At 36.7% G+C, this 26,741-nt stretch overlaps 1 protein-coding gene across 1 annotated transcript in view; it reads left to right on the top strand.

Moving 5' to 3' along the window:
- Positions 1-26,741, top strand: part of Mtrex (Mtr4 exosome RNA helicase) — a 102,247-nt gene that overhangs the window by 34,794 nt on the left and 40,712 nt on the right. Inside the window, exons 8-18 of the mRNA XM_023708874.1 lie at positions 1,183-1,307; positions 2,601-2,699; positions 3,746-3,848; positions 5,374-5,505; positions 7,433-7,512; positions 9,613-9,723; positions 11,014-11,115; positions 16,100-16,225; positions 20,296-20,446; positions 23,102-23,274; positions 23,807-23,875. Of these exons, the coding sequence (XP_023564642.1) occupies positions 1,183-1,307; positions 2,601-2,699; positions 3,746-3,848; positions 5,374-5,505; positions 7,433-7,512; positions 9,613-9,723; positions 11,014-11,115; positions 16,100-16,225; positions 20,296-20,446; positions 23,102-23,274; positions 23,807-23,875 (1,271 nt within the window). The remainder of the gene's footprint in view (positions 1-1,182; positions 1,308-2,600; positions 2,700-3,745; positions 3,849-5,373; positions 5,506-7,432; positions 7,513-9,612; positions 9,724-11,013; positions 11,116-16,099; positions 16,226-20,295; positions 20,447-23,101; positions 23,275-23,806; positions 23,876-26,741) is intronic.

Raw genomic sequence — 26,741 nt, 5'->3', positions numbered from 1 at the left:
AAAAAGAAAGAAAGAAAGAAAGAAAGAAAGAAAGAAAGAAAGAAAGAGATTCAGTTTGAATCTGCTGTCTTTTTTTTTTTTTTGAGACAAGGTCTCCCCATGCAGTTCATGGCTTTGAGCTCACTTGGTAGCTCATGCTGGTCTTGAACTTGCAGCAATCCTCCTGCCCCAGCCTCCGAAGTACCGGGATTACAGGCATGGGCTGACACGCATCATGAACCTACGCTTTGCAGGTTTTGTTTTTGTTTATATATGTGGTGCTACAGATTGAACCTTATGCACGCAAGGCAAATGCTCCTGATACTGAGCCACATCTCTAGCCCTGCGGGTTGTTTTATTTATTTATTTTTTATACATTTGGTATAGGTTCTACAGGGAATACATGGTCTCACTACATAGATCAGATTCATAGTGATCTTCCAGTTTTCAGCCTCCCAAGTGCTGGGATTACAGGAGCGCACCACCACACTCAGTCTCAGTTGCAATCTCAGTGCCCCCCAGGGGCGAGGTCAGCACAGCACACCCAGAATCAAACGCAGGCAGGCCGAAGCAGGCGCTTTATTCCACTGAGCTATCTGGCTGGCCCCTGAAGGTTGTTTTAGAGTAAATTATATTTATGGTGGTTTAGTGTACTAACTAGATTCATGATGAAGACTACAGTTTCTGGTTTTGTGGCTAAAAATATGCTTGTAAAGTTGTCTGCATATTTAATTATTAAATTTTATAAATTTTGCATTTCTATTTATTTATTTGGTACAGGGTCTCACTCTGCAGCTTGAACTTGTAGTGATTGTCCTGTCTCAGCCTCCCCAGCACTGGGATTATAGGCATGCACCACTCCTCATTTCAGTGGCCAGCAAGGCATGCCTAGAGTTCTGGGGCTGGCATGGCATGCAGTACTGGGTAGTGACTTTGGTCCTTGCGCTTGTCAGACCACTGAGCTATGTCCCCAGCCCTAACTTTTGTAGTTTTTGAGACAGGATCTTGCTTTGTAGTTCAGACTTGCCTTGAACTAACTATGTAGCCTAGGCTGTCCTTGAACTTGCCGTGGTCCTCCTGCCTGAGCCTCCTGAGTGCTAGATAGGCAGGCACCACCACCAGCAGGTCTTAATTACTAAACGTAAGAGAAAGGTATTGCCTCTGAAATGGCAGAGAATTTCAAGGTGTATTTATTTTTTTCAGAGCGTGGTGTGGTATGGGAGGAAACGATTATTTTGCTTCCTGATAATGTCCACTATGTCTTTCTTTCGGCTACCATTCCAAATGCCCGACAGTTTGCTGAGTGGATTTGTCATTTACATAAACAGGTATTTTTGTTCTCTATTTTAATGACTTCATTGTTCAAAAATTTTATGTTTGCCTTCCTGTACTTTTTTCATAGTGCTATTCAGAATACAGAAGACATTTTAATATGGAACTACTGTTGATATCAGTCAGCTTATCAAAATCAAGTTATTTTTAGAAATGCTAATTTCTGAGACCCATCTCAAAACCAGTACGTTTAAGTTTGTGGGAGTATGGAGGGCCTTGCAAATCTGATTTTCAGAAGTGATCTGCTAGCTTTAGAAATTACTGTATCACTGTGTCAGTGAGCCATGAGTCCAGTACAGTCTTTTCTAGGCCTTAGTACCAGGAAAAGCTAGTCATTGCTTGAGTATTTGGCTTGATGTGATGTTTTTTTTCCTTAGAAACAGATTTTTGCTGACTCTGTTTTGCTTTAGTAATGGAGTTTGGTATCGGACTGTGTAGCAAGCATCTGTTTACTGTGACAAGCATTTATTTACATGTGCTAAATTTTTTATTGGTTTTATTTTTATGCCATTGTCTTTTCCTTTACCCAGATGTCCTCATAAACTTAATTTTGTGATAAACAATATGAACTCTATAGGAATGGTTTTGTAACATTCCCCATGTTGTTTTGTAGGCTAGAAACTCATTTGCTAGAAGAGATAGAATAACCTGCTACTTCAATATAGTTGAAAATCCTCTGTGGCAAAAGTTCATTTTACCTTAGAAATCCTTTTATTACCATAAAGCTCTTTATAAGGTTTTTTTTTTTTGTTTTTTTTTTTGCTCCGAATGCCCTCAGGGGTGTTATGGCTGGCTGAAGTGTTGTGGGGATTGAACTACAGCAACTGGAACCTGACGCTTTGTGGAAGCAGCCACTTAAACAACTGAGCTAAGGCCAGGCCCCCAGACATTTTATTTATTTATTTATTTATTTATTTATTTATTTAGCAGAACCGGGGATTGAACTCAGATCCTTGCGTTTGCCAGTCAAGCGCTTATCCTACTGAGCCATCTCCCTGGCCATAAAGCTCTTTATAAAAACAGAGGCATTGTCTGTATTTACAGGATGCCTTATCTAGGTAATAGATCATTCAAGTTTAGATCATGTATTTGGCTTCATGTACAGAACTCAGAACTTCAAAGTTGATAATATGATCTGATACGCCTAATTGTACTTTTCCTAGTTTAAAAACGGTTTTTAAAATATTTTCTTTTTCATTGTTTTAATCATTTTATTTTCTCAAGGTCTCTTGGGTACCTCAAATATAAAATTTTATTTTGCAGACATAAAATTTTCTTTCTTTTTACAGCCTTGTCATGTAATTTACACAGATTATCGACCCACTCCGCTGCAGCACTACATTTTCCCAGCAGGGGGAGATGGCCTTCACCTTGTGGTTGATGAAAATGTAAGAAACTATTGTCTACTAATTGCCACTCTTCCATCTATAACATACTTTTTCCATCTATAATATCATACTTTATTATTTATATTTTAATTTTATTAATTTTGAGTTGGAAATGACTCAGGAAGGTACTCTTTCGTCTAAAGTAATTTTATAGTCAAAAATTGACTTATTTGGAATATATTCATATTTCAAAAATTATATTTGATCCTGGGCATGGTGGCACACACCTGTGGGTCCAGCTACCTAAGAGGCCAGGGTAGGAGGATTACTGGTTTCGAGGAGTTTGCAGCTACCCTTGCATCATAGCGAGATCCCAGCTCATGGAAATGAATAAAGAACAATTATATTTTATTTATTTATTTATTTATTTATATTTTCTGTATTTTAGGGAAGGGTCTACAGGGTGTTCAGAGTCTCACTATGTAGATTGGACTCATAGTGATCCTCCTATTTTCAGCCTCCCAAGTGCTGGGATTATAGGTGCACACCAGCACGCGCAGTCTCAATCACTGTCTCAGGGTGCCCTGGGGGTGGGGTCGGCACATCAGGCCTGGGGATCAAACCCTGGCCCATGAGCCTGCTTGAAGGTGCTTTAATCCACTGAGCTATTTGGCCAGCCCTCCTAAAAATTATATTTGAGACTTGTGGTTTTTCTTATGCATGAATTTGCTTGTCCAATATTTAAAACACTGGAGAACCAAGGCTCCAGATGTGTTTGGTAGATGTCTGTCTTATGTTTTACATTCCCAGTTTCATTTCTCCATATCACATTTTATTACCTCAGCACTATTATTTTTTAAACTGTTTTAGTGACTTCTGCTATTTTATGATTTTTTTTTTGGTTGTAGCTGGGAAATAAGCTCAGGACTTTGCATTTGTCACGCAGGCACTCTACTGAGCTATCTCCCTGGCGCCTGACTCCTGTTATTCTATTAATTTTTTTTTATTATTTGAGAAAGCTTTGTAATTTTGAGGCATGAGAAATGTTTGAGTTGTGATTAAACATTCATGAAGAAACAGAGGGGGAAAAAAGTCTGTGATTCCAGGGTGACTTCAGAGAAGATAATTTTAATACTGCCATGCAAGTGCTTCGAGATGCAGGAGATTTGGCAAAAGGGGACCAGAAGGGACGGAAAGGAGGAACCAAAGGTAATTGGAACTTTCTTTATAGATTGTTTTACTTGTAAATTGTATTTTCAAATTATTATGGCATTTGGTCTTTAGTGTTTTTTTCGTGAAGCTAAAGATCTAATGGAATGTGACAAAGTAGAATGGATAAACGTTGATCTCTTTCTTACATGGTATCAATTTAGATAAAATTTACAATATATAATTCACCTGTATTCAGTGATTTTTAATATATTCACATAGTTAAGTAAATATCACCATAATTAACTTTTTTTATTCTGATACAATTCACATGCCATAAAGTTCACTGAGGGTTTTTGTTTTGTTTTGTTTTTGGTGGAACCGGGGCTTGAACTCAGGCCCTTGCACTTGGTGGGCAAGCGCTTATTCTACTGAGCTATCTCCCTGGTCAAGTTCACTGCTTTAAAATATACAACTTGGTAGTTTTTAATGTATTCATAAAGACGTGTAGCCATCACCACTCTCTAATTCCAAGACATTTTTGCAAGCCCCTCGCCCCAGGAGAAGCCCATCTCTATCTGTGGTTGTTCACATCCCCTTCCTTACTCACCCTGACCTTGGGCAGTCACTTACCTACCTTTTGGCTATGGATTTGCCTTTTCTGGATATTTCATATAAAAATAATCATTTGTGATTGATTTTTTTTTTACCTTAATATAACGATTTTAAGGTTCATCTCTGTTACACCATGATTAATTGGTTTTTATACTCAAATAGTATTCCATTATGTAGATATGCCACATTTTATATTTTCATTCACCAGTAAAAGGACATTTGGTTGTTGACTTCTAAATAATGCTGCTGTATATATTCTTGCATGTAGTACAGGTTTTTGTAGGAATACCTGAGTTCTCTTTTTCATGTGTATGAATGAATCTAGGAGTGAAATTGTTGAGTCATATGGAAAGTCTTTCTTACTTTATGAATATTACCAAATTGTGAGTTTCATGTGTGCTAGGCAAGTGTCATTTTACATTCCTTTCTGGAACATATGAGAGGGTTCCATTTTTCCAGGTCTTTGACAGTACTTATTATTGTGTGTCAGTTGATTTATAGTGTGCATGAAGTAATGCTTGTAGTTCTGATTCAGATTTCCCTTGTAGCCAGTGACAGTAAGCATCTTTTTATGTGTTCTGTGGCCATTTGTATATATTTGGAGTAGGATTTGTTTTAATCCTTTTGTTTATTTGTAAATTTGATTTTTTTGTTGAGTTGAAAAGTTCTTTTTATATTACTTGACCTTTATCAGATAGATGATTTGCAATATTTTTTTCCATTCTCTGTGTTTTACTTTACTGATAGGTCTGTTAAGGCACAGAAGTTTTTCACTTTGATTATATCTAATTTTACATTTTTCCCCCTGTGTTGCTTCACCTTTTGGTATAATAGCCAAGAATGCATTGTCTAACCCAGAACAATAAAGATTTTATACTATATTTTACAAGTTTTATACTTTTAGCTGCAATTAGGCTTGTCTTCCATTTGAGTTTCATTTCGTGTAGAGCTAATCTGATCTTTTTTACAGGACCATCAAATGTGTTCAAGATTGTAAAGATGATTATGGAAAGAAATTTTCAGCCTGTAATTATTTTCAGTTTTAGTAAGAAAGATTGTGAAGCTTATGCTCTACAGATGACCAAGCTGGATTTCAACACAGGTACTGCGTAATTTCCACCGTCCTAGTGGTGTGTGAGAATGGACGGAGCATCTACTTCTCGTAATGTACCAGTGTACTCTGTGCTCTTTACTGTTAGCAGTAGACATTCAGCACATGTAGGCTTTAAGAGGCCTTGATTTATAATTTATTCTTCCCTTACAAATGATGCAAGTACACAGCCATATGTTCAGTTCATAGAACAATGCTGAGAAACATTAGATCATACCTTCTTATACTTCATTACTGTAGTTCTTGGCCCAGTTTCAACAGGGATTGGTTGGTTTCATGCATGCTACTCAAGTTCTTTCTTGCTAGGCAAAAAGCAGTGATCCACATCTCCAGCTTTCTCTTACTCTTTTAAGGGTAGGTCCCCTGGTCAGAATATCTTCTCTTAGAGAAAAGACTGTCATCATTGCTTGAGAAAGTCAAACTAGAAAACCTGCCTTTTGCTTAACTGTACTGAAATGCTCAAAGTGATGAAACGTGTAGAAAACATACATTGACTGTTAATGTACCTCATGTGAAGTCGCACAGCCAGAATAGAAGCACAGCCTGGCTATAAATTGCAGCGTGCTAACTGCTAGCTTACTTGTCATTAGGTTCTGCCTCTAGAATTTGCAGTTCTATATTGTGAGAAGTAGTGCCTTTTTCTTCCCAGTTCTAGGGATTCAACCCAGGGCTTTTGCACTGAGCTACTATCTCAGTTACTCTTCTCTCATTGCTGGAACAAATACCCGACACTCAAAATGAAGGAAGGAAAGGTTTATTTAGCTCACAGTTACTGGAGGTTTCAGTCCACACTCAGCTGGGTCCAACACAGAGCAGCACAGAGCAAAAAGCAACCTTTCCTGGTGGTGGCAAAGAGTAAGAGTGCAAGGGAGGGGTAGCAGCAGCTCAAGCAGCTAGCTTCTCTTCCCACCTTACATTGTAATGCAAATTACCTGCCCCAGGGCAGGTGCAGCAACCATACCCACAGTAATCAATCACAAACTCCAGAAGCCACCCCAAGACAGCATGAGACTTTGGGGGGGACACCTAGACACAAACCGTAACAGCTACATTGCCAGCACTTTTTCTAATACTTTATGTTGAGACAGGGTCTCACTAAGTTTCCCAGGCGGGGCTTGAACTTGAAATCCTTTTGCCTCAGCCTCCCAGAGTTCTGAGGTTAACTGGTGGTGTGTTGACTCATTCAAAACCAAACTGCAGTTGTGTTGAATCAAAGCAGGTATGCTATGGATTCTAAGGAAATCCTTTTCTGTGGGTTAAACTAAAATGGCAGATAACCTGAATACCCTTTTATGGCCAGTAATTTTTATATATTATGAGTGAATTCCTCTGCTTAGAAATGATTTTTCTTTACTGATGCCAAATAGACTTAAATTTGGGGGTTATCTATTGATTACTGCAACCAATATTTGTTGAGTACCTAGTACTTTTTAGATATAGGACAAGAAAGCAGTGTAATATCTGAAAGAATGGACTCTGGAATTGTTACTACTAGAAGTTAATACCAGTGCTATTTGTACTTCACCTCACTCTCCTTAGTTGCAAAATAGGTATAATAGTAGTTCCTGTGTTCAGTAGTTATTAGAGTTAAATATTCTTTGTGAAGCACTTAGTGTAGTTAGTACTATTTTTATTTACCTTATTTCATATTGAAAGGCAGTGAATTTTATTCGTTTTGTGGTGCTTTTGATCAACTTTCTGTCCATCTTAAATACTCATTCTTTACTTTTATTCTCTATAGACTTATACTTGGAAATGTGTGAAGTTTGGTATCATTCATTGACTCATTTTAAAATTTATGTGTCCTTTGGGGCCAGGGAGATGGCTCAGTGGACTAAGCGCTTCCCTGGCAAGCGCAAGGGCCTGAGTTCGATCCCACCAAAAAAAAAAAAAAATGTGTCCTTGTATTTTCTCCTAGATGAAGAAAAGAAGATGGTTGAAGAAGTATTCAGCAATGCAATTGACTGCTTGTCTGATGAAGATAAAAAGCTCCCTCAGGTGAATTTTTATTACCAGTATGAATATTACCAATATGAATATTAATACATAGCGTGTGGTAACTACTGTTCTCAGTTTCGTTGCTATGTTGTACTGTTTGTACACCACAGCACACGTATTGCAATACGTACTGAAGTAACTTTAGTTCATAATTTAACCTGCTGAGAAACTGCTAGGAAAGATTTTGCTCCCTAAAGGTACATTTTTCTAAAAGCTAGCATAGGGGCCGGTGAAATAGCTCAGTGGACTAAAGCGCCTGCTTAGGTAAGTGCAGGACCGAGGTTCAATCCCCGGTCCCTGGCACCATGTACTGGGTGGGCTGAGCCAGCCACAGAGTCCGGGCGTGGTGGCACACACCTGTAACCCCAGTGCTGGGGATGCTGAAAACAGGAGGATCACTACGAGTTCGAGCTGTGTAGTGAGACAATGTAACAACCAAATACATTAAACAGATAATAAAAGAAAAGCTAGCATGGTCTAGAAATTACTGCTTAGCTTCAGGGCTAATTTTAAGCCATTTAAGTTCTCAGTTCTTAAAGACTGCCAAATAAAATAGAGTACACCAAATGAAAAAAAAGTGTTTGTAAGAAAGTTCACAAGTGCTTTTTTTTTTTATTGAAATTACCTGAGAATAATGCAATAGGCTGATACTTCGCTGCAATACCTGTATTTTGATATAACTGGTCTAGTTTATATCCTGATTTTATAATCGTTTGAAAGCTTCCCACATGATTATGCTGATACAAAGCTGAGAAGTGCTTTAGACCAACCAAATGCATGAAAGATATATTGCATGAAAGAAAAATTTTGCTGCTATGAATGAACACTTTAATTGGAGAAGGGCCCACCATGAGTACAGTAGGATGCTTCTTGACATTTAAAATGTTATTTAAAATTATTTTATTGTTCTCCTTCCCAGCTGAATTACTAGTACTAAAGGACTGAGTTATTTCTTTATATCTTTACCCTAGCATGTTAGTGATAGTATTTTAATGATCTTTTGGAGAATGTTTGTTTTTAAATAAAATACATGTTTATGTTAAATATGTTTTATCCAATATATTTTGAATTGATTAGCCTATTTTTAAAAAGGAAGAGTCTTACTGTGTTAAAAACTGGCTTTTGTTTTATTTATTTATTTTTGGTGAGGAGTGCAGAACCAGGGATTGCAGGCCCTTGCTTTTGCCAGGCAAGCGCTTATTCTACTGAGCTATCTCCCTGGCCCCAAAACCTGGCTTTTAATATGCAGGGACCGGGGTTTGATTTCTGGCATGCCATTTCAGCCCTGCCCTTTGGGTACGCTGAGATGGCAAGTGAGACTGTGTGGTGTTGCGTACCTATAATCCTATTGTTTGAGAGGCTGAAAACAGGAGGATCACTGTGAATCTGATCTGTGTAGTAAGACACTGTACTAAATACATAAAAAAAGAAGAAATAAAAGCTGTCTTTTAACTCAAGTGATTTTTTTTTTTTCCTGCCTCTGCATCCCAAGTAGCTGGAACTACAGGGTCAAAGCCCCTTCCGGGCCCTTTTACAGAGATACAAGTGTTGCAGTCATGGCTTATTAATTTTGGGGAGAAAAAATGATAGTGAAAAGTTTGAAGAGACAAAGCATTTGTAGGGCTGGTGAGGTAGCTCAGTGGACTAAGCATCTGTTTAGGCAGGCAAAGGGACCGGGGTTTGATCCCTGGTACCACATGCCATGCCGGCCCTATCCCCTGGCACGCTGAGCCAGCGACAAGTCCAGGCATGGTGGCGCATGCCTGTAATCACGGAGCAGGGGAGGCTGAGATGGCAGGATCACTATGAGTCCAAGCTGCCTAGTGAGACCCTGTGCTAAAAAGAAATCATTTGTAAAACTTACTTAAATGGGATTATGTGTTTAGGTTAAAGAAACCTAAGCCAGAATTTTGTTACGTTTTTATTATGCTGTGGGAATGTTGGTTTGGGTTTTAATTTTATTCTGAAAAGCTTTTCTCAGCAGTTTCTTTAAACAAAAGTTATTTCTTGTTTAATTACCTATTTTTCTTAATTAGTGAGCTTAATATTCTTAAATTCCCTTTTCCTGATGTTGTTATAAATGTTACTCCAAAATTGCAGGTTGAACATGTACTTCCTCTTTTGAAGCGAGGGATTGGTATTCACCATGGAGGGCTACTTCCTATTTTGAAAGAAACAATAGAAATTCTCTTTTCTGAAGGATTGATAAAGGTACGATTTTATTTTTGTTTATTTTGGTCAAGAATTGTGTTCTGTGTACATGTTGAAAATGGTAGTGAACATTATTTGTAGTTAGTTTTGTTTTGTTTTTGCACTGTTGAGAATTGAACCCAGGACCTTGCCCGTGCTGGCAAGGTTTGCTACATGCCCTGTACCACTATGCCACGTTCCTGTGGGCAGTTTTGTACTTTGGAAATTACTTTGTTGTTTCTTTAAAAACTGTTATGAAATACTCATATAATGAACATGGGTTTTATATGAAATACCCTTAATAAATATTGGAGTGTATGTGAAAAAAAAATTATTAGTTTGTTCCAGTAAGAAGTGTGAACCGCTGTTGTATATAGTAAGATTTTGGAGAAGATGCTATCTAATGACTATACAGGGAATTGTCAGTAACTAAACTTCCTACATGAAAATTGAAAAGGTTAATGTAAAGAATAAAGATTTATTTGTTAAACTTAGGGAGAAGTTTTTTGAATATTCTGATTTAACCCATTGAGAATTTAATATAGTTTTTTTTTAAAAAAATATGACAGTGATGCCTGTACTCAAGTGGTAATAAAAATGGTTAACAACCTCAAAATGTAATTTTATAGCTATACATGAAAAGTCACTAAAATTTTTAAGTCATACAGGCATTTTATTGTGAGAACTTCAACCCTAGATTGGATATTGAAAAGCTAAGTAATTGGTCAGTATTTATACTTGGGTCCTGGTAAAACTTTATTGTTTCCTTCTACATTGTAATTTTTAAGAGTGGGAAGAAATTTTTTGAGAGATCAAAAAGCTTTTGTCTGAGATGGACAGACAGGAACCTGGAAAGTGGATTGCTCTTGTATAATTTTTAAGTTTTAATTTTACAGGCTTTTCTTTAAAGAATAACAATATTCTAATAGACTAATTATACATAAAACAGTGTTCTTAGAAATGTCCAAGAGCATACATTCAAATCATGCATGGTTTACTTTTGAACCAAAAAGGTAATTATATACCCAGGTTATTAATTGAATTTTATTACATGTGGCTCTTTGTTTTTCTTTAGTGAATAAATAGCTTTTTGTACTGGGGGGTTGAACTCAGGACCTTGCATTTGCCAGGCAGGCACTTACGCTGCTGAGCCGCTGGCAAGATATAGGTGTAAAAATTCTCCAATTGATATTAGTGCAAACTTTGTCTATGAGCTAAGAGATACTAATAGTCTGATTTGCATTAATGACATTTTCTGTACTTGAAAATTTTCTGTGTTAAAGACATGATTTAATTATATAATTCATTTAGGCCTTATTTGCGACAGAGACTTTCGCTATGGGAATTAACATGCCAGCTAGAACTGTTTTATTTACAAATGCCCGTAAATTTGATGGGAAAGATTTCCGATGGGTAAGTAATTAACATATTGAATAAGTGTTATCTTTGTTTTATCTGAAATGACTTTGGCTCACATGATTAGAAACGTGTACTGTCCTAATACAGGTGGAACTTCCCTACTATGAGAATCTACATTGTTCAGAATCTGAAATTTGAATGGTGCACATACCCAGAACACTTCAGATTTTGTAGTACAGATTTCAGATTTTCATATTGGGACTGCTCTACTGGTAACACTTATACAAATATTCCAAAATCCAAAGAAGAAAAGTAAAAAATCTGAAATACTCCTGGTTCTAAGCAATACTCAGGCTGTGTAACAAGTTCATCAAGAGGAGGCTGTGGATCTTTTCATTTCTGCCCTGTCTTTTCCTTTCCCACACCCTCGCAGAGAAGTAAAACTCCTTTAGGTTAAGGAATTTAGTGGTGGGAAATACATGTACAAATAATTCACAAATGCTTTAAAACATTTAAATCTAGAATTTTTTTTAAAATCTAGAATTTTTGACAGTGGAAGGTATTAAAGTACCACTACTAAAATGACTAGGGTTGCACATTACTATTTTGCCCTCCAGGTTTAAAACAAATTCTGATAGATTTTCATACATGTCTTTTCCAACACAGAAGAAACAGAGAAAGTTGGGATCTTGGGTGAAATAGTAAACTGCCCTTTCTTTTTCTTCTTTTTTTTTTTTTTTTTTTGACGGAACTGGGGATTGAACTCAGACCCTTGCGCTTGCCAGGCAAGTGCTTATTGTACTGAGCTGTCTCCCCCACCTGAAATAGTAAACTGGTAAAAAAAAAAAAAGTAGATCTTGAAACTAGAGGCAAATATTCTGTTCAGAAAGTAACTAGCACATTTAAAATATGGTCCTAGAAGTTAGATAGATACTGGGGTGCTAACACAAAAAAACTAAAAGTAATCTTAGCTTTGATGAAATTTAGATTTGTTTGTTTTTTTCTGGTACGAGGGATTGAACTTGGGACCTTGTGATTGCCAGGCAGTCACCTATACCACTGAGCTATATCCCCAGCCCTGAAATTTAATATTTGTTTATTTATTTAGGTCTAGGGAGTTAGCTCCCAGCCCTTTTAATGAAATTTAGTATTGGGTCAGAGTTGACGGATATGTCTGATCATGTTATGTCTAAATATCATAGAAGGGTATAGCTTAAGAAAGGAACTTAGTTGTACACTACAGGCCAGAAAAGGCTCCACACAGGAGCCCTTAAAATAAGCAGCAACAGAAGTGGGTGTTCGCCAGGCGCAGGCAGTGGAACGTCTGGGAGGGTAAAGCCAATGATGGGAGATCAGTCACAAGCATCCAGTGCAAGGCATGCCGTGGTACTTAAGTGCTCTGACGCTCATCATATGTGCTGCTGAAGTCATTTTCCTGTGGAAATTTGTTCCAGTGCTTGTTTGCTAGTTCATGTGCAAGCTAGAACTTGTAGGTGTCTGGTGACTCCCTGCCTCCTCCCGCCAGAACAGATTATTTGGAACTTTGTTTTCCTTCTGGAACCAATTAATGACAGGTACCAACTTACTGCTCTAATCCTTTACTTGCCCCTTTATGTTTGAAATTTATTAATGCTTAGGGAAGTTTTGAGCAGTAATAACAGATCAAACCCTTTAAGTATGCATGCAAGAACTGGAAAGACGAAGCACTTTTTCTTGAATCTTCTTAATTACAAAATATGAAAAGTATGAGGCAAGCCAGTTCTCTTTAGAAATTATGTCTTCCAAATTTTCTATAACTTGAGAACTTTTTTATTTTTTAAGAGGGGTAAAGAAGTTTAATAAGGGGGCCAGGGAGATAGCTCAGGAGAATAAGTGCTTGCCTGGCAAGGGCCTGGGTTCAATCCCTGGTTCCACCAAAAGCCCCCTTGAGAGACGTGCATTATTTTTTAGGGCTGAGAAACCCCACCCCCACCCCCCAGGGATTGGGAATTTAGAGAATTCTGTCTTGATTTTAGTTTACACAAGAAGGATGGCTTGCCCACAGATATGTAACTGCCCATTTACGGTAGAAAGCATGAAGCTAGCTTTTTTTTTTTAAGCTGAGAGATCTCAAATGTTTTGCCTAAAAACGTTCTTTGAACTCTCAGTCTGTTCTTTTAAGATTAGATTTCTGCCTTCCCTTTATCAACTAAGCTAAATTATGGGCTTAACCACTTAACAGTCCAATTATTTAAATGCAGGATGATCAAAAATTGCAATTTTTTCGTTTATTTTTACAAGGTACATGACAAGGAATATAAAAGTGACAACATGGTCAAATTTGTAAAATACAAAAAATCAACTGGTTGCAATGACACCTGCCCAAATAATGAGTGATGCTGGGGGTAAACTGTTAATTGATCAAAATATCTTCAAGGGATTTGGGGCATGAGGGACCTAGAAAGAAAAAAGCATACGCAGATGTAGAGAATACAGGGAGATAATCATGGGGAACTTTGCAAGTACTTTGTAAGTATGATTTATTACTTTAAAATTACTGTTTTCTGTAGTCCTTCCTGCCTTTATTTCTTCTGTCTTACCTCACCTGTCTCCCTTCAACTTTGATCCTTTATTGTTAAGGGATAGAAAAGAGGCCGGAGAGCTGTCTTGTTTTGTTGTTCTGAAGAGCTGTCTTTTATTGCAACTTCAGGCTGGAGTTTGAAGTGCTGACCCGACCTAGCCAGGGATCAAAAATCTCTCTGCCTGAGGAAGACGGCTTTTGTTTGATGAAACACCACCTTTTGGTAGAAAGCAGGGGCCAGGACATTAGCAAGTCGTTGGTGCTTACGCTTCACTTTAAAACCAAGTTAAATGATCAAGGGCCATATATTAAAAGGAGTAGCTTTAAAAAGTTGTAGAAGTCGGACAGAATCAGGCAGCATTTGGTGTAGGCTGTAAGAGTTGTTAACCCAAATACATGCAGCAAGTGGAGTTTAAGGCCCTACAGACTCTTTCCTGCTTGTCAACGGCCAGTGTTCTCCTGTTCTAACAGAAGTCAAGGAATACATGGAGTGCAGATGCTGTTTTGTGACCATTGGGTTAACTTTTTTAAATTGAAAAAAGTCTGATTTCTAGAGTATGATTTTTAATCAGAAAGCAGCCAAGGTTTTAAATTTTATATTTTAATGTAATTTTTTGTTCTTTACAATCCATCGGTTTTCCATATGGGACTAGGTAACTAAACCTTTTGTTACGGATTTCTCAGTGTCCTTTGTTCTTTTGTGAGGGTGGTTCTTGTACCTGGAGCAAGGGTAAGTACGTAGCTGAATGTAACAGAGCAAGCTTTTCTTCATGATTTGAGATCATAATTTTGAAATTTAAAATTGTAGTATAGTACAGTGTAACAGCGTTCTTGGATTCTTTGAAATTTTTCATTGCACTGCTTTTTCAAAATGCTTCCCATGTGGTCAGGTCGGTGTTAATCCTGGGCCTGATTAACATAGACATTCTTACATCCTGTGCTGGAGGCACAGCTCAGCCCACTCTTAACAGTGGGGCTGGTGGTGGGGCTGGCGTGGCATGTGGGGCCACAGTCGAACCACAGTCCCCTGCATCTGCCTAAGCTTGCCCAAGCAGGCACTTTAGACCCCTGAGCTATCTCGCTGACTCAGACATTCTTACTTCTTTAGCCTCAAGTTTTCTTTAATCATAATTTTGTTTTGTTTTGTTTTAATGGGAATCTAGAGTTTTTTCATAGGAGAAAAAAAATACATATATCACTTACATGAATACTTTTTCCCAGTGTTCAGGTGGTTGCATGCTGTCCTGAAAACCTGTACGTAGAAAGATTGCCAACCTTGTTTTTGCCAGATTGTTCTTAATGATATATGAACTTTTATCAGACTCCAGAGACACAAACCAATAATTGTGCTTTTTATTAAGAGTTAGTTTTATGTTCATCTCATTTTGCAGATTCAGAAACTTAATTATATTGAAACTAGAATTAGTAGTTGGGGATGTAAGGGCGATCTGGCTGTGACTTCTGTCGTCCCATTGATCGCCAGGTTGATTCAGCTAATCTGGCTGGTTAGGCAGGTCCCCTTCTTCCCTCAGTGTTCCATGTGTGTCCCACCTGAAGCTGCACGCTCAAAGAGGACAACCAGCCCCAACAGAGGGGGGCTGTTCATCTGTCAGGGGTACCCGAGTAGCTGCACTTCCCTGCTAGCACCTCCAGACAAGCTCTCAAAAATTAAGTGCTTGATTGAATTTGGTTTATTGTTTGGCTTTAATATTTTTAAAGTATCTGTTGAAAGGGTTTTTTTATGCTAGTACATTAGCCAGTATTCCTGGTAGCTGTGGCATATTTGAAAATGTACAATACGAAATAGCATAGATATACAGCTACTTTCTCTTAGTTCAATGAGAAGAAAGTCTTGAACTGGTAGTGTTTAGACAAGATATCATGTCTGCATCTTGTACTATGAATAACTACTACGAAGACAACGATATGCAATGTATTAATTATTGTAACTGTCCTAACCTGTTTTGAAACTGTCTTATTGCTACTTTCCCAATAAAATTAAATAAAAAAAGAAAATATGCAACAGTAGTTTTTTTGTTTTTTTTTTTTTTTTTTTTTTTTTTTTTTTTTTTTTTTGGTACTGGGAATGGAACTTAGGACCTTGCACTTGCTAGACAGGCACTCACTTTAGTTTTGAAATTAAATCATCTTGGAGCTAAAATTTAGTTTGCAACAGTATTCTGAAGTATTGTCTATTTTTGTGCTTTTATTTAAACTCCTGAACAATTGTTTGTTGCTGGTGTATTTTTTTTTTTTTTTTTCTGATTGGAAGGATGAAACCCCAGGGCTTTAGATATATTAGACAAGCACTCTATCCTGAGCCCCATTCCTAGCCCTCCTAAAAGCTCATATTTTTTATCATGTTCCTTTCTTGGGGGATATAATTTGTACTTGTGAATTTTGTAATAAATGAAAATTTAAGAGTATGTTTTTATCACTTTATCTCCTAAACTCTGAATTTTAATTCCATTCATTCAGATTTCCTCTGGTGAATACATTCAAATGTCTGGTCGTGCTGGAAGAAGGGGGATGGATGACAGAGGAATTGTGATTCTTATGGTTGATGAAAAGATGAGCCCAACAGTTGGAAAACAGCTACTTAAGGTAACTGCGTTAAGGTTCTGTGTGTGTGTGTGTGTGTGTGTGTGTGTGTGTGTGTGTGTTACTGGAGATTGAACTCAGGACCTTGCACTTGCCAGACAAGTGCTTATTCTAGTGAGCTATCTCTCCTGCCAAGAATTCTAGGAATATTTTTCAGAAGCCACTTTGAAACTAGTTGTATCAGTTCAGGTACTTGTTGAAGTAGTTAAATTGATTAAACTATTTGTACTTGAGAAGGTAGAAGAGTATAACTATTTAAAATACTGAGGTACCATACCCAATTCCTTAACTAGGCAAAGAACACTTCCATACTGGTGAGTCACTGTGCAGCTCTCCAGAGGAGACCAAAGTAATGTACCCTGCAGATTTAAGATTCTGCTTTCTGCCTCCTCCATTGCATATCTTACTCTTTTATCTGTCAAAATAGGAAGTGGGACTTATGATACTTAAATATATCAGACAAGGGGCTGGGGAGATGGCTCAGTGGAGCAAGTGCAAGGGCCTAAGTTCAATCCCCGGTTCCACCAAAAAAAAAAAAGAACAAATATATCAGACAGCATCCTCTACTTTGCAAGCCTAAATAGCTTAATAAATTAATTCAGCAATATACTTTTCCAGTTAACTGTTTTGATGTAAAGTCTTATCATAAGTTTAAGTTCTTAAGCTTTATTACAGATCATGCTTTTATTTTACTTGGTTTTTGAGTTTTGAATCATCTAGGATTTTCATTTACATTTTTATTTTTACTTTTGTTTGAAGAACTTCTCAGAAAGTTTGACCTGGTTGCTTTCCTTGTCTTTCGTTTAGTAAGAAGTTAAAAAGCTCTAGAGAAAACAAGATAGTAAGGTTAACATTAACTAAAAACATATTGATTGCCAGCTTGTTTTTTTATGTAAAAGAAGCTTTGAGTCATGGTAGGATGTGTCAGGATATGAAATAGACTGTTTTGTTCCAAAACTCAAGCACTTTGTGGAGAATTTGAACTAGGATATGCTGAAGCAAGAATACATAAAGGTGTATACAGTTTTTATGTGAGTGAAGACAATATGTACATATTCATAGCGATCATATGATATTTTAAAAAGAATACTTGGAACTACATTAGTGTTATTTAACTTTATTTAGTTCTTCAGGGAATGAAAATTACACATGACCAAAAATTTGTTTTTTATTTTTATTTTTATTTTTCATTTTTTTGGCGGAACTGGGGATTGAACTCAGCCCCTTGCGCTTGCTGGGGAAGTGCTTATTCCAGTGAGCCATCTCCCTGGCCCCGATTTTTTGTTGTTCTTGTTGTTTTGTTTTAACTGTGCCAGTATTATTTTTCCCCTCATACCTTATGTATGGAAAAGCAAGATGACATTACCTCCTACCAGTTGTAGGAGGTTTATACTTTTATGACAGTCTCAGGTTCTTTCACTTTTCATTTCATTTACTTGACATTTGTTAACTCTATTTGAAAAATTATATTGTGTCTTCTACTATTTCGGAATTGTCCAGTAACCCCCCAAAAGCTGTGTCAATCACTTTTCTCTCCCTAAATTCCTTAATACAATACGCCCTGGGCAACTACTAATCCTGCTTGTCTATAGATGTACATATTCAGAATGTTTCAGATAAACAGATTCATCTGACTTTTTTCAAGTTTCCACCATGTTGTAACATGTATCAATACTGCATTCCTTATTATTGATGTGGATTCCATTATATGGGTATACCACATTTGTATCATCAGTCGATAGACAGTTCGGTTCATTTTTGCTTTTTTGACCACTGTGATTAGTGCTGCTATGAATATTAATGTACGTTTGTATATATGTATTTTCTTTTCATCGGGTTGTATATGTAGCGCAGTACAGGAATTATGTATTTAGTATTTTATTATGCATGTTCCTAAAAATTTACTGTACTTCATAGCCCAAAAGCCAAGAAACAGTTGAACATTTTTTAAAAGTGTTTTGGATAGTGCTTGGCATAAGGGGATTGATTCCAGAACACTTGCAGAGAGCTACACCCCAAGCCCTTATTTATTTTTTAAAATTTTTGTGAGTACATTTGCAATAAAGATTACATTTCTCGTGGGAGTTGGTGCATACACGTAACACATTATTTGCTTTTCATTCCTCCCCCTCAATCCTTTGGTCTCCTTCCCTTTTGCTAAACTCTGTCCAATTGCTAATGTATCTTTTACTTTGCTCTTTATTATGGATCTCCCAGAAATAGTTCAAACTTGGAGTCCTTTAGAGTATGGGGGCACCATCCCACAGGCAGGTGCCATCACCAGACTGATCAAGGATCCATAGAACGTGTTGAAAGTAGTGCAAGACTTACTGCTAGAAAATGAGTTCTAGTAATTCCATTTCAGGGAAATTTAAGATGATTTTGCACTGATTATCAGTAAAAATTTTATGATGGAAGTTATCTGCGGGTAAGCTAAGTAAGCTCTGTGAAGGTGGGAGGGGTTGTGTTTTGACTTTCAGGGCTAATGGACAGAAGGGGTTTTACAATCAAAAGTTAATATGTACTTGGGGTCCTTCTGTATGAACAAAAGATTTATTGTGAGTATTTATGCATAAGAAAGATGAGTTTATAATTTTCATAACTAAATTGAGTGTTCAGTTCTGAGGCTAGTATTTCTCTTAAGTTCTTTCTTTGGGAGCAGTAGTTTTATACCATACCGAGTAGTATGCTTCTGTATGTACCTGAAATAACAGTTTCAAACAAGACATTTGAAAGAATTTAAAATTTTTTTTTATTAATACCCATTTGTTTTATCTAATGCTCATGCTCATGTGGAATTGCACCTGTATATATCTAAATTCTTTTTCTCTCATCCCCCTCCCCTCCCTTTCTCCTTCTTCCACCCACCATTGTTTGCATTTTTTTCTTCCATTTTTTGTTTCTAAAATCCCTTTTCTTCGTCTCCCTTCCCTTCTTCCCTTTCCACTTGAACATGTTCTTCCCACTTTTGATTATCTGTTCATTGTGTTCCTTATTTACCCTTTAGCTTTCTCAAACAAGCAAAACAATGGGATATTTCAGCTTGGGTGTCTTCATTTCAAATTATGGTCCCAGGGTGCATCCATTTACTTACAATGATTCAGCTTTACCCGTTATGGCAGAGTAGTACAGCATTTGTGTATCAGGACTGCATTGTATTTCTCCATTCATCTGTTGGTGATCATATGAGTTGTTTCCAAGATTTAACTCTTATAAACTGTGCTGCTGTAGACATGGGTATGCACGTGTCTCTGTGGTATGGTGCTTTTAACTGTTTAGGGACATCCCCCAATGAGAATAGCTGGGTCAAGTGGAACCCCCAGGTTTGGATTTTGAGAAATCTCCACACTGATTTCCATAGCGATTGTACCAGTCTGCACTGCCACCAACAGCGAAAAAGGGTTCCTTTTTCTCCACATCCCCTCCAGCATTTGTTATTGGTTAACTTCTTTCCAGGGTGAGATGGTATCTCAGTGTTGTTTTAATTTGCATTTCCTGCTGTTTCTTCTTCATCTGAGAAATGTCTACTGCAGATGCCGTGTTTGGATTGGGTCTTTGAATTTAAGGTCTAATTTTTTTTTAACTTATATTTTAAATAGTAGCCCTTTGTTTGAAAAATTAAAAATTTTTTTCCCATTCTATGGGTTGTCTCTTCACTCTGCTGATAATTTATTTTGCTGTGCAAAAAGTTTTTTAATTTGATGTGATCCCAGTTGATTCTTGTAATTTTTCCTGTGCAGTCAGGGTTTTGTTCACAAAGTCTTTGCGTATACCTGTGTCTTAACACTGACAATTAAAAATAGGTCCAAAGAGTAGTTAGTTGTTTACCTCCACTACCTACTGTGGCTGCCACCCACTGGAGGGCTGGAAAAAGCAATTGTGGAGCGTATTTGGAAGGCAAAGAGAACTGTTAGCACTTTGTTTTGGTCAAAGCAAGAACAGTATTTCTTAGTGTTGTATCACATTGTATACTAGATTTTAGCAGATTAAGTAATTAGCATTTTATCAGGTTAAAATTACTTGTGAAAGTATATTTGAAAAGCATATAAAATTGGCATGTTTTTCTCCCTTAGGGCTCAGCTGATCCTCTCAATAGTGCTTTCCATTTGACCTACAACATGGTTTTGAACTTACTGCGCGTTGAAGAAATTAATCCTGAGTATATGCTAGAAAAATCCTTCTACCAATTTCAGCATTACAGAGCAATTCCGGGAGTAGTAGAGAGTAAGTGTAAAATAACATAACACCCTTCTTTCAACTAAATTGAATAAAACAACCATATTTTTGGCTAGGTTGGCCTTGTGTTTTGCTAGTGAGACAAATCTTGATCCTTATATAAAGGACTGCAGAACTGTAGTCTGGAACAATTCCAAGTGAAAATAGAAAAAGACTGGCCAAGCACTTGTTTGAATTGGTTCTACCATAGTGTAGTTCATTGTTTTAAGTATACCTATCATAAGATAATATATATCCCTGAATGATAAAATAACGCCTGGTAGATTAAAATTTGACTTGTAAGAAATATCTGTATATTTAATCTTGATCTTTCACCATTCTAAGTGTGCTATGGCATCTTAACTTGGATTTGAGTTTGACTCTTAGAATTTCCATCTTTTTTTTTTTTTTTTGTATTTTAGTAAGGGTTTACAGGGTCTTACTATGTAGATCGGATTTACAGTGATCTGCCTGCATTCAGCCTCCCAAGCGCTGGGATTACAGGCGCGCACCACCACACCCAATCTTAATCGCCCTCTCAGTGCACCCCAGGGGCAGGGCCAGCACAGCTCGCCAAGGATCAAATCCTGGCCAATATGTCTGCCTAAGCAGGTGCTTTTAATCCTCTGAGCTATTTGCTTGGCCCTCTAGAATATCCATTTCTTTTTTTAATTTTTTTTAATTTTATGGTGTGTGTGTATCTTTTTATATACTTTTTTTTTTTTGGCAGAACTGGGGATTGAACTCAGGCCCTTGCGCTTGCCAGGGAAGTGCTTATTCCACTGAGCCAGCTCCCTGGCCCCAAATTTCCATTTCTTAATATCGTGTTTTCTGAAGTACAAAACTAAGTTCTATAGAAGTACATTCATGTAGTATAACTGATCATCACATAGATCTGAGTAAAAACCAAGACTTTTTTAAGGTATAGGCTTGTTTAATCTTACAAGTACAGTGCATAATCATAAAAATGGAAATACAAAATGCAGCAAATGAAGAAAGCTAAAATTATTCTTACACAAAAGCAACTGTAAAACCACTGTTAAGGGGCTGGGGAGATGGCTCAGTGGAATAAGCGCTTCCCTGGCAAGTGCAAGGGCCTGAGTTCAATCCTGGTTCCACCCAAAAAAACCCCAAAAAACCACTGTTAATATTTTGTAGTTTGTTCTTTCTCATACATGTGCTTTTTTATTTTTAAACTAAAAGGCACATGCAGTTTTTGCAATAACTGCTATTTTTAATTAATATTAGTTAAATATTTACCTTATACCTAGCCTTGTGTTAAACACTTTACATTCACTAGCTCATTGTTTCTGGCTTTTAAATTTGTGAAATGGTCTTTAAAAATATGTTTAGTGAGTTTATTTCGTAGTGGCAAACTATAGATTCCTTTTTATCTCTAGTACAAAGGGAACAATTTATTTGTTTTTAATACAGGCACAGTTAAACTCTACTATGCCTTAGGGGAATGAAAAATGCTTAAAGATCCAAAGAAGTCAATTTCTTTCTCTATAAAAAAAAACCCAAAAAACAACTTATGTGAATGACAGCATAAAACAGTTTACTCTTCCCTTAATATTTCTGATCATTTCATATTTATTTTTCAGATGCACAACAATGCCAGACTCTTGAGTTTGATCTCTAGAACTAAAAAAAAAAAAAAAAGGGGGTGGGGAGGACAACAAAATGTTGTGATCACTATGGAAAATAGTTTGCCAGTTCATCAAGTTAAATATAGAACTACCACATCACCCAGCAACTCCATGCCTGGTTGTATATCCAAAGAATTGCGGGCCGGGGACATAGTTCAGCTGCATAAGCGCCTGCCTGGCAAGTGCAAGGTCCTGAGTTCGATCCCTAGTACTGCAAAAAAAAAAGAAAAGATTCAGTCAGAAACTTGTTGGATGTTCATAGCAGCACCACACATCGTAAGCAGAGAGTGAAACCAGTCTAAATGTCCATCAGCTGATAGCTCTGTTGACAGATGTAGTATGTCCCTGTAGTAGAGTATTATCCAGACACTCTGGATGAAGTACTACTAGTGCATGCTCAGTATAGATAACTCATGGGAACATGCTTAATGAGAGCAAGCCAGACATAAAATGCCACATCTTGCCTGTTGCCATATATATGAAATCTTAGAATAGAAAGATCCATGGAGACAGCAAGCACAGAGAAGGATTTGCAAAGGTAAAAAATGAAGTATTTTCTTAATGGGTATAGTTTCAGGTTGGAGTGGTGGGAAGGTTCTTGAACTTATAAAGGTTACGATTGTATGCATTGTGAATATACTAAATATCACTCATGGTAAATATTATGTTGTGTGTATTTTATCACAACAAAAGTATTTTGTTAACAATGGATTGGAGGCGCTCTGGCAGGAGTGAGGAAGGGAAGTCAACATTAGAGGTAGAGTTAGGGCAGTGAGTAGAATTGTACAGCAGGAGGATAGCGGCCATAGGCTGAGACCTGAGGTGAACCTTAATGGAGAAGGAAGGGGATAACTAGCCCCAAGCCTTAAATCATCTCTAGAGAATCTTTTCCTTTGAACTTCAGTGCGTTCTGTGCAAACTGACTTTGTTCCTTATACTTGCTCTTGTAGTAGAAAAAAATGTAATTGATGGATATAATATATATAAGTGTGTTATATGTATGTTTTACTTTCAGAGGTTAAGAACTCGGAACAACAGTATAATAAAATAGTAATTCCCAATGAAGAAAGCGTAGTCATCTATTACAAGATTAGACAGCAGCTTGCCAAATTGGGTAAAGAAATTGAAGAATATATTCATAAACCAAAATACTGCTTACCGTTTCTACAGCCAGGTCGTTTGGTAAAGGTATGTTATTCATAAAATATTTCACTGTTTCCGTATTTTAAAATATTTTGGATAAAAATCTAGTACTTACTACGTAAAATGCTTCCTGCTACAATAATTGATCTATTATTATTTTACCTCTTTCATGACACTAATTGATGGGCCTTGTAAAGGCCTTTTTGAAAATCACCAGTGGTTTTCATTTTGGGAAATACAAATTGAAATAATTTTGGAATTAGTATATAAAATATTTCTGATTATCAAATGTTATCTAAATCTCATTTTAGATGTTCTTACATTGTTTTTAAATGCAGAAAACTTAAAATATTCTTAAAATAAATTACACTCATTTTGTTTGGCAGTTGAATCCTATTCTAAGGACCTATGGTCGTTGTCTTTTCTTTTTTCCTATAAAATTAAGATCTTGGCACTTGAATCTAGCATTTATCTTTGGAAAATAGTAAGAAATTAAAAAAAATTCTATCTTACAGCATCAGGATGGGAAGCTGCACTAGCCTTTGTGATGTATTATGGTGTACTTGCTTATTTTCAGGTAAAGAATGAAGGAGATGACTTTGGCTGGGGAGTAGTGGTAAATTTCTCAAAGAAGTCAAATGTTAAGGTAAGCTGTTATCCTTGAGTTCAAATTACATACTTATTTTTAATGACATGGTTTTTCAAACAAAAAAAAGTCTAATAATTACCTTAAGAGGTAATAAACTGTGTCATGAGGAATTAATTTTTTAAATAATCTTAAATTCTGTGCTCAAAATGATGTCCTTCATAGGAGAACCTGTACTGTAACAACATATAATTCAGTTGTGCTCCAAATTTTCTGATCAAGAAGATTATGGAGCCACAAGAGGAATGTGTTCGATGATGTATAGTGTGCCTGGGAAGAGTCACATGGAGCGAAAAAACATTCTCTCAGGCTTTCATAGAGAGCAAATTGGTCAAGCAGTGGCCATGACTCATCCTCATGTCTGACACTGACGAAAGGATATACAAAGGGCGGTATGGGCTACAGGATGAATCCTGAGGGTGCTTGACTGGCCTTGTCAGATACAAAAGTTACATTTCTTGTTATATAGGTCTTGCTATATCTTAGTGTTAACCATCCAGCAGAAAAGTATAAAAACGAGGTATATAAAGTAAAGCCATATTAATACGATGAGCTGTAAAAGACTCAAGTCAGTAACTTCTGAGGATAACCCACTAATGTTATAGACTGCTAGTTAGATTGTTTAGTTGAATTCAAACGCCTATAGTATTTAGATACCAATAGAATATTCACCTCTGACAGACAGTTTAAAAAAAAAGGATACAAAGGAAAGATCATTTTGTATTTATATATACAAAATAGGATAAATTTACGGCTACTTTCGCTTAATTCAATGAGAAGAGGTGTACTAACCGTGTTTGGACAGAATATCCTGTCTGCTTCTTGTACTATGGATAACCACTAAGAAGATAACAATGTACAATGTATTGATTATCAAAACTATCCTATTAATCAGCTATGAAACTGTCTCATTCATATTTATTTCCCAATAAATAAAAATTTTAAAAAATAAAAAATGATGTCCTTATTTCTTGTTTTGAATGTACTTGGTACAGGGTCTTACTCTGCAGCTTGGACTCATAGTGATCCTCCTGTTCCTACCCTCCCCAGTGATGGGAGTGTAGGTGTGCATTGGCTGGCACAACATGCGGTGCTGAGGATCAGGTCTCTGCGCTCGCCTAAGCAGGTGCTCAGTCCGCCGAGCTGTCTCACTGGCCCTGATGTCCTCATTTCTAATAACAGAATATGAGTTTCCATTTTCAGATGTTAAACCAACTTTGGATTCCTGAGATGAGTCCTACTTTGTTGTGTATTATTTTATTTTATTTTTTCTATTTGTATGCATTTAATATAGGGTTTACAGGGTGGCACTAACAGATTGGACTCGTAGTGATCCTGCTGTATCAGCTTCCCAAGTGCTGGGATTACAGGTGCATGTGCATCAACACACTCAGTTACATTTATTTATATTTAAACATTTCTTTATTTATTTTTGGTGAAACTGGGAATTGAATTGCTTCCCTTACTAGGGAAGCACTTATTCTACTGAGCCATCTCCCCGGCCCTCACACCCAGTTTCAGTTGCCTTCTCAGCACACTCTGGGATCGGACCTCAGTCTCTGTGTCTGCCTAAGCAGGCGCCTTAATCTGCTGAGCTATCTGGCCGGTCTTTGTATTATTTTATATACTGCTGATTCGTTTTACTATTATGTTGTGGATTTTTGCACCCATACTCACACTGATTGTAGTTTTCTTATACTGTCTTTGGGTTTGGTGTCAGTGACTTTATAGAATGAGGTTAAGAAGTATTCTTCTGTAATGAACACTTCATGTGAAATATTTGGTATAATCTGGCAGTGTGACTGCCTGAACCTGGGCTATTCTTTGTGTGTTGTTTTTTTGGTTACTAAGTCAGTCTTTTTACTTGGTGTGGCCTATTTAAATTGTCTTTCTTTTTTACTTGATTTTATTGACTTGTACTCAGGATTGAACTCAGTGATGTTTTAGTGCCCTAGCCCTGTTTGTTAAAAAAAGTTTGAGATATGGTCTAAATTTCTCAACCTCTTAAGTGGTAGGGATTTCAGGCATGTGCTGTCATGCTAGTCACACGTTTTCTATTATTTCCCTGTAATACTTTCCAAAATTTGTATGTTACTAGGAATTAATTTGTGTCGTGTCAATCTTTATTTTATTTATTTATTTATTTATTTATTTATTTTTTTGCGGAACCAGGGATTGAACTCAGGCCCTTGCACTTGCCAGAGAAACGCTTATTCCACTGAGCCATCTCCCCAGCCCCTTACTTTCCTTTCACTTCTGTAAAGTTGTTCGTAATGTCTGCTTTTATTTCTAATTCTAAGATTTTCAGTCCTAAGGTTTTTTAGTTTTGTTACTGTTGTACATTATGTTATTTTCATTCTTAAGGTATTTTCTAATTTCTCCTTTGACTTCATTTTACTACTTTTACTGAGGAGTGTGTTAATTTCATATTTGTGAATTCCCCCAAATTTTGTTTTTTTAAATTTCCTTCTATTTTTGTTGAGAATATACTTGGTAGTGTTTTAGTCATTTGAAGTTGGTCCAAATTTAGTTAATACCCTGCCACATGGTTTGTTAGGGCTCTCAGTTCTAGTTACATTGTTGTTCACTCTTTTTTTTTTTAAGAAATTAATTTTATTTTGAAGCAGAAACAAATAGAAAAAATAGAGAAACAGGGTAACATATAATAATACATATGCTACGGATTTTCAAAACAGGAATAGCTAATTAACAATGGTTGTTATATTATCTATTTTTATCATCAAATCTGTTGCTCAGATTAACAGATATAGTTATGCAGGATTGGGGAAATAATTGAATATTGATGCCTGCTTTCAAGAAATCTTAATTTTTTCCTTTTTGTTTTAATTTATTTTATTTTATTTTT

Source organism: Octodon degus, unplaced genomic scaffold (genome assembly GCF_000260255.1).
Source record: "Octodon degus isolate 3935 unplaced genomic scaffold, OctDeg1.0 scaffold00001, whole genome shotgun sequence".
NCBI classification, from domain to species: Eukaryota; Metazoa; Chordata; class Mammalia; order Rodentia; family Octodontidae; genus Octodon; species Octodon degus.
The sequence above is the reverse complement of the archived record's forward strand: the minus strand, read 5'-3'. Positions and strand labels throughout refer to the sequence as shown.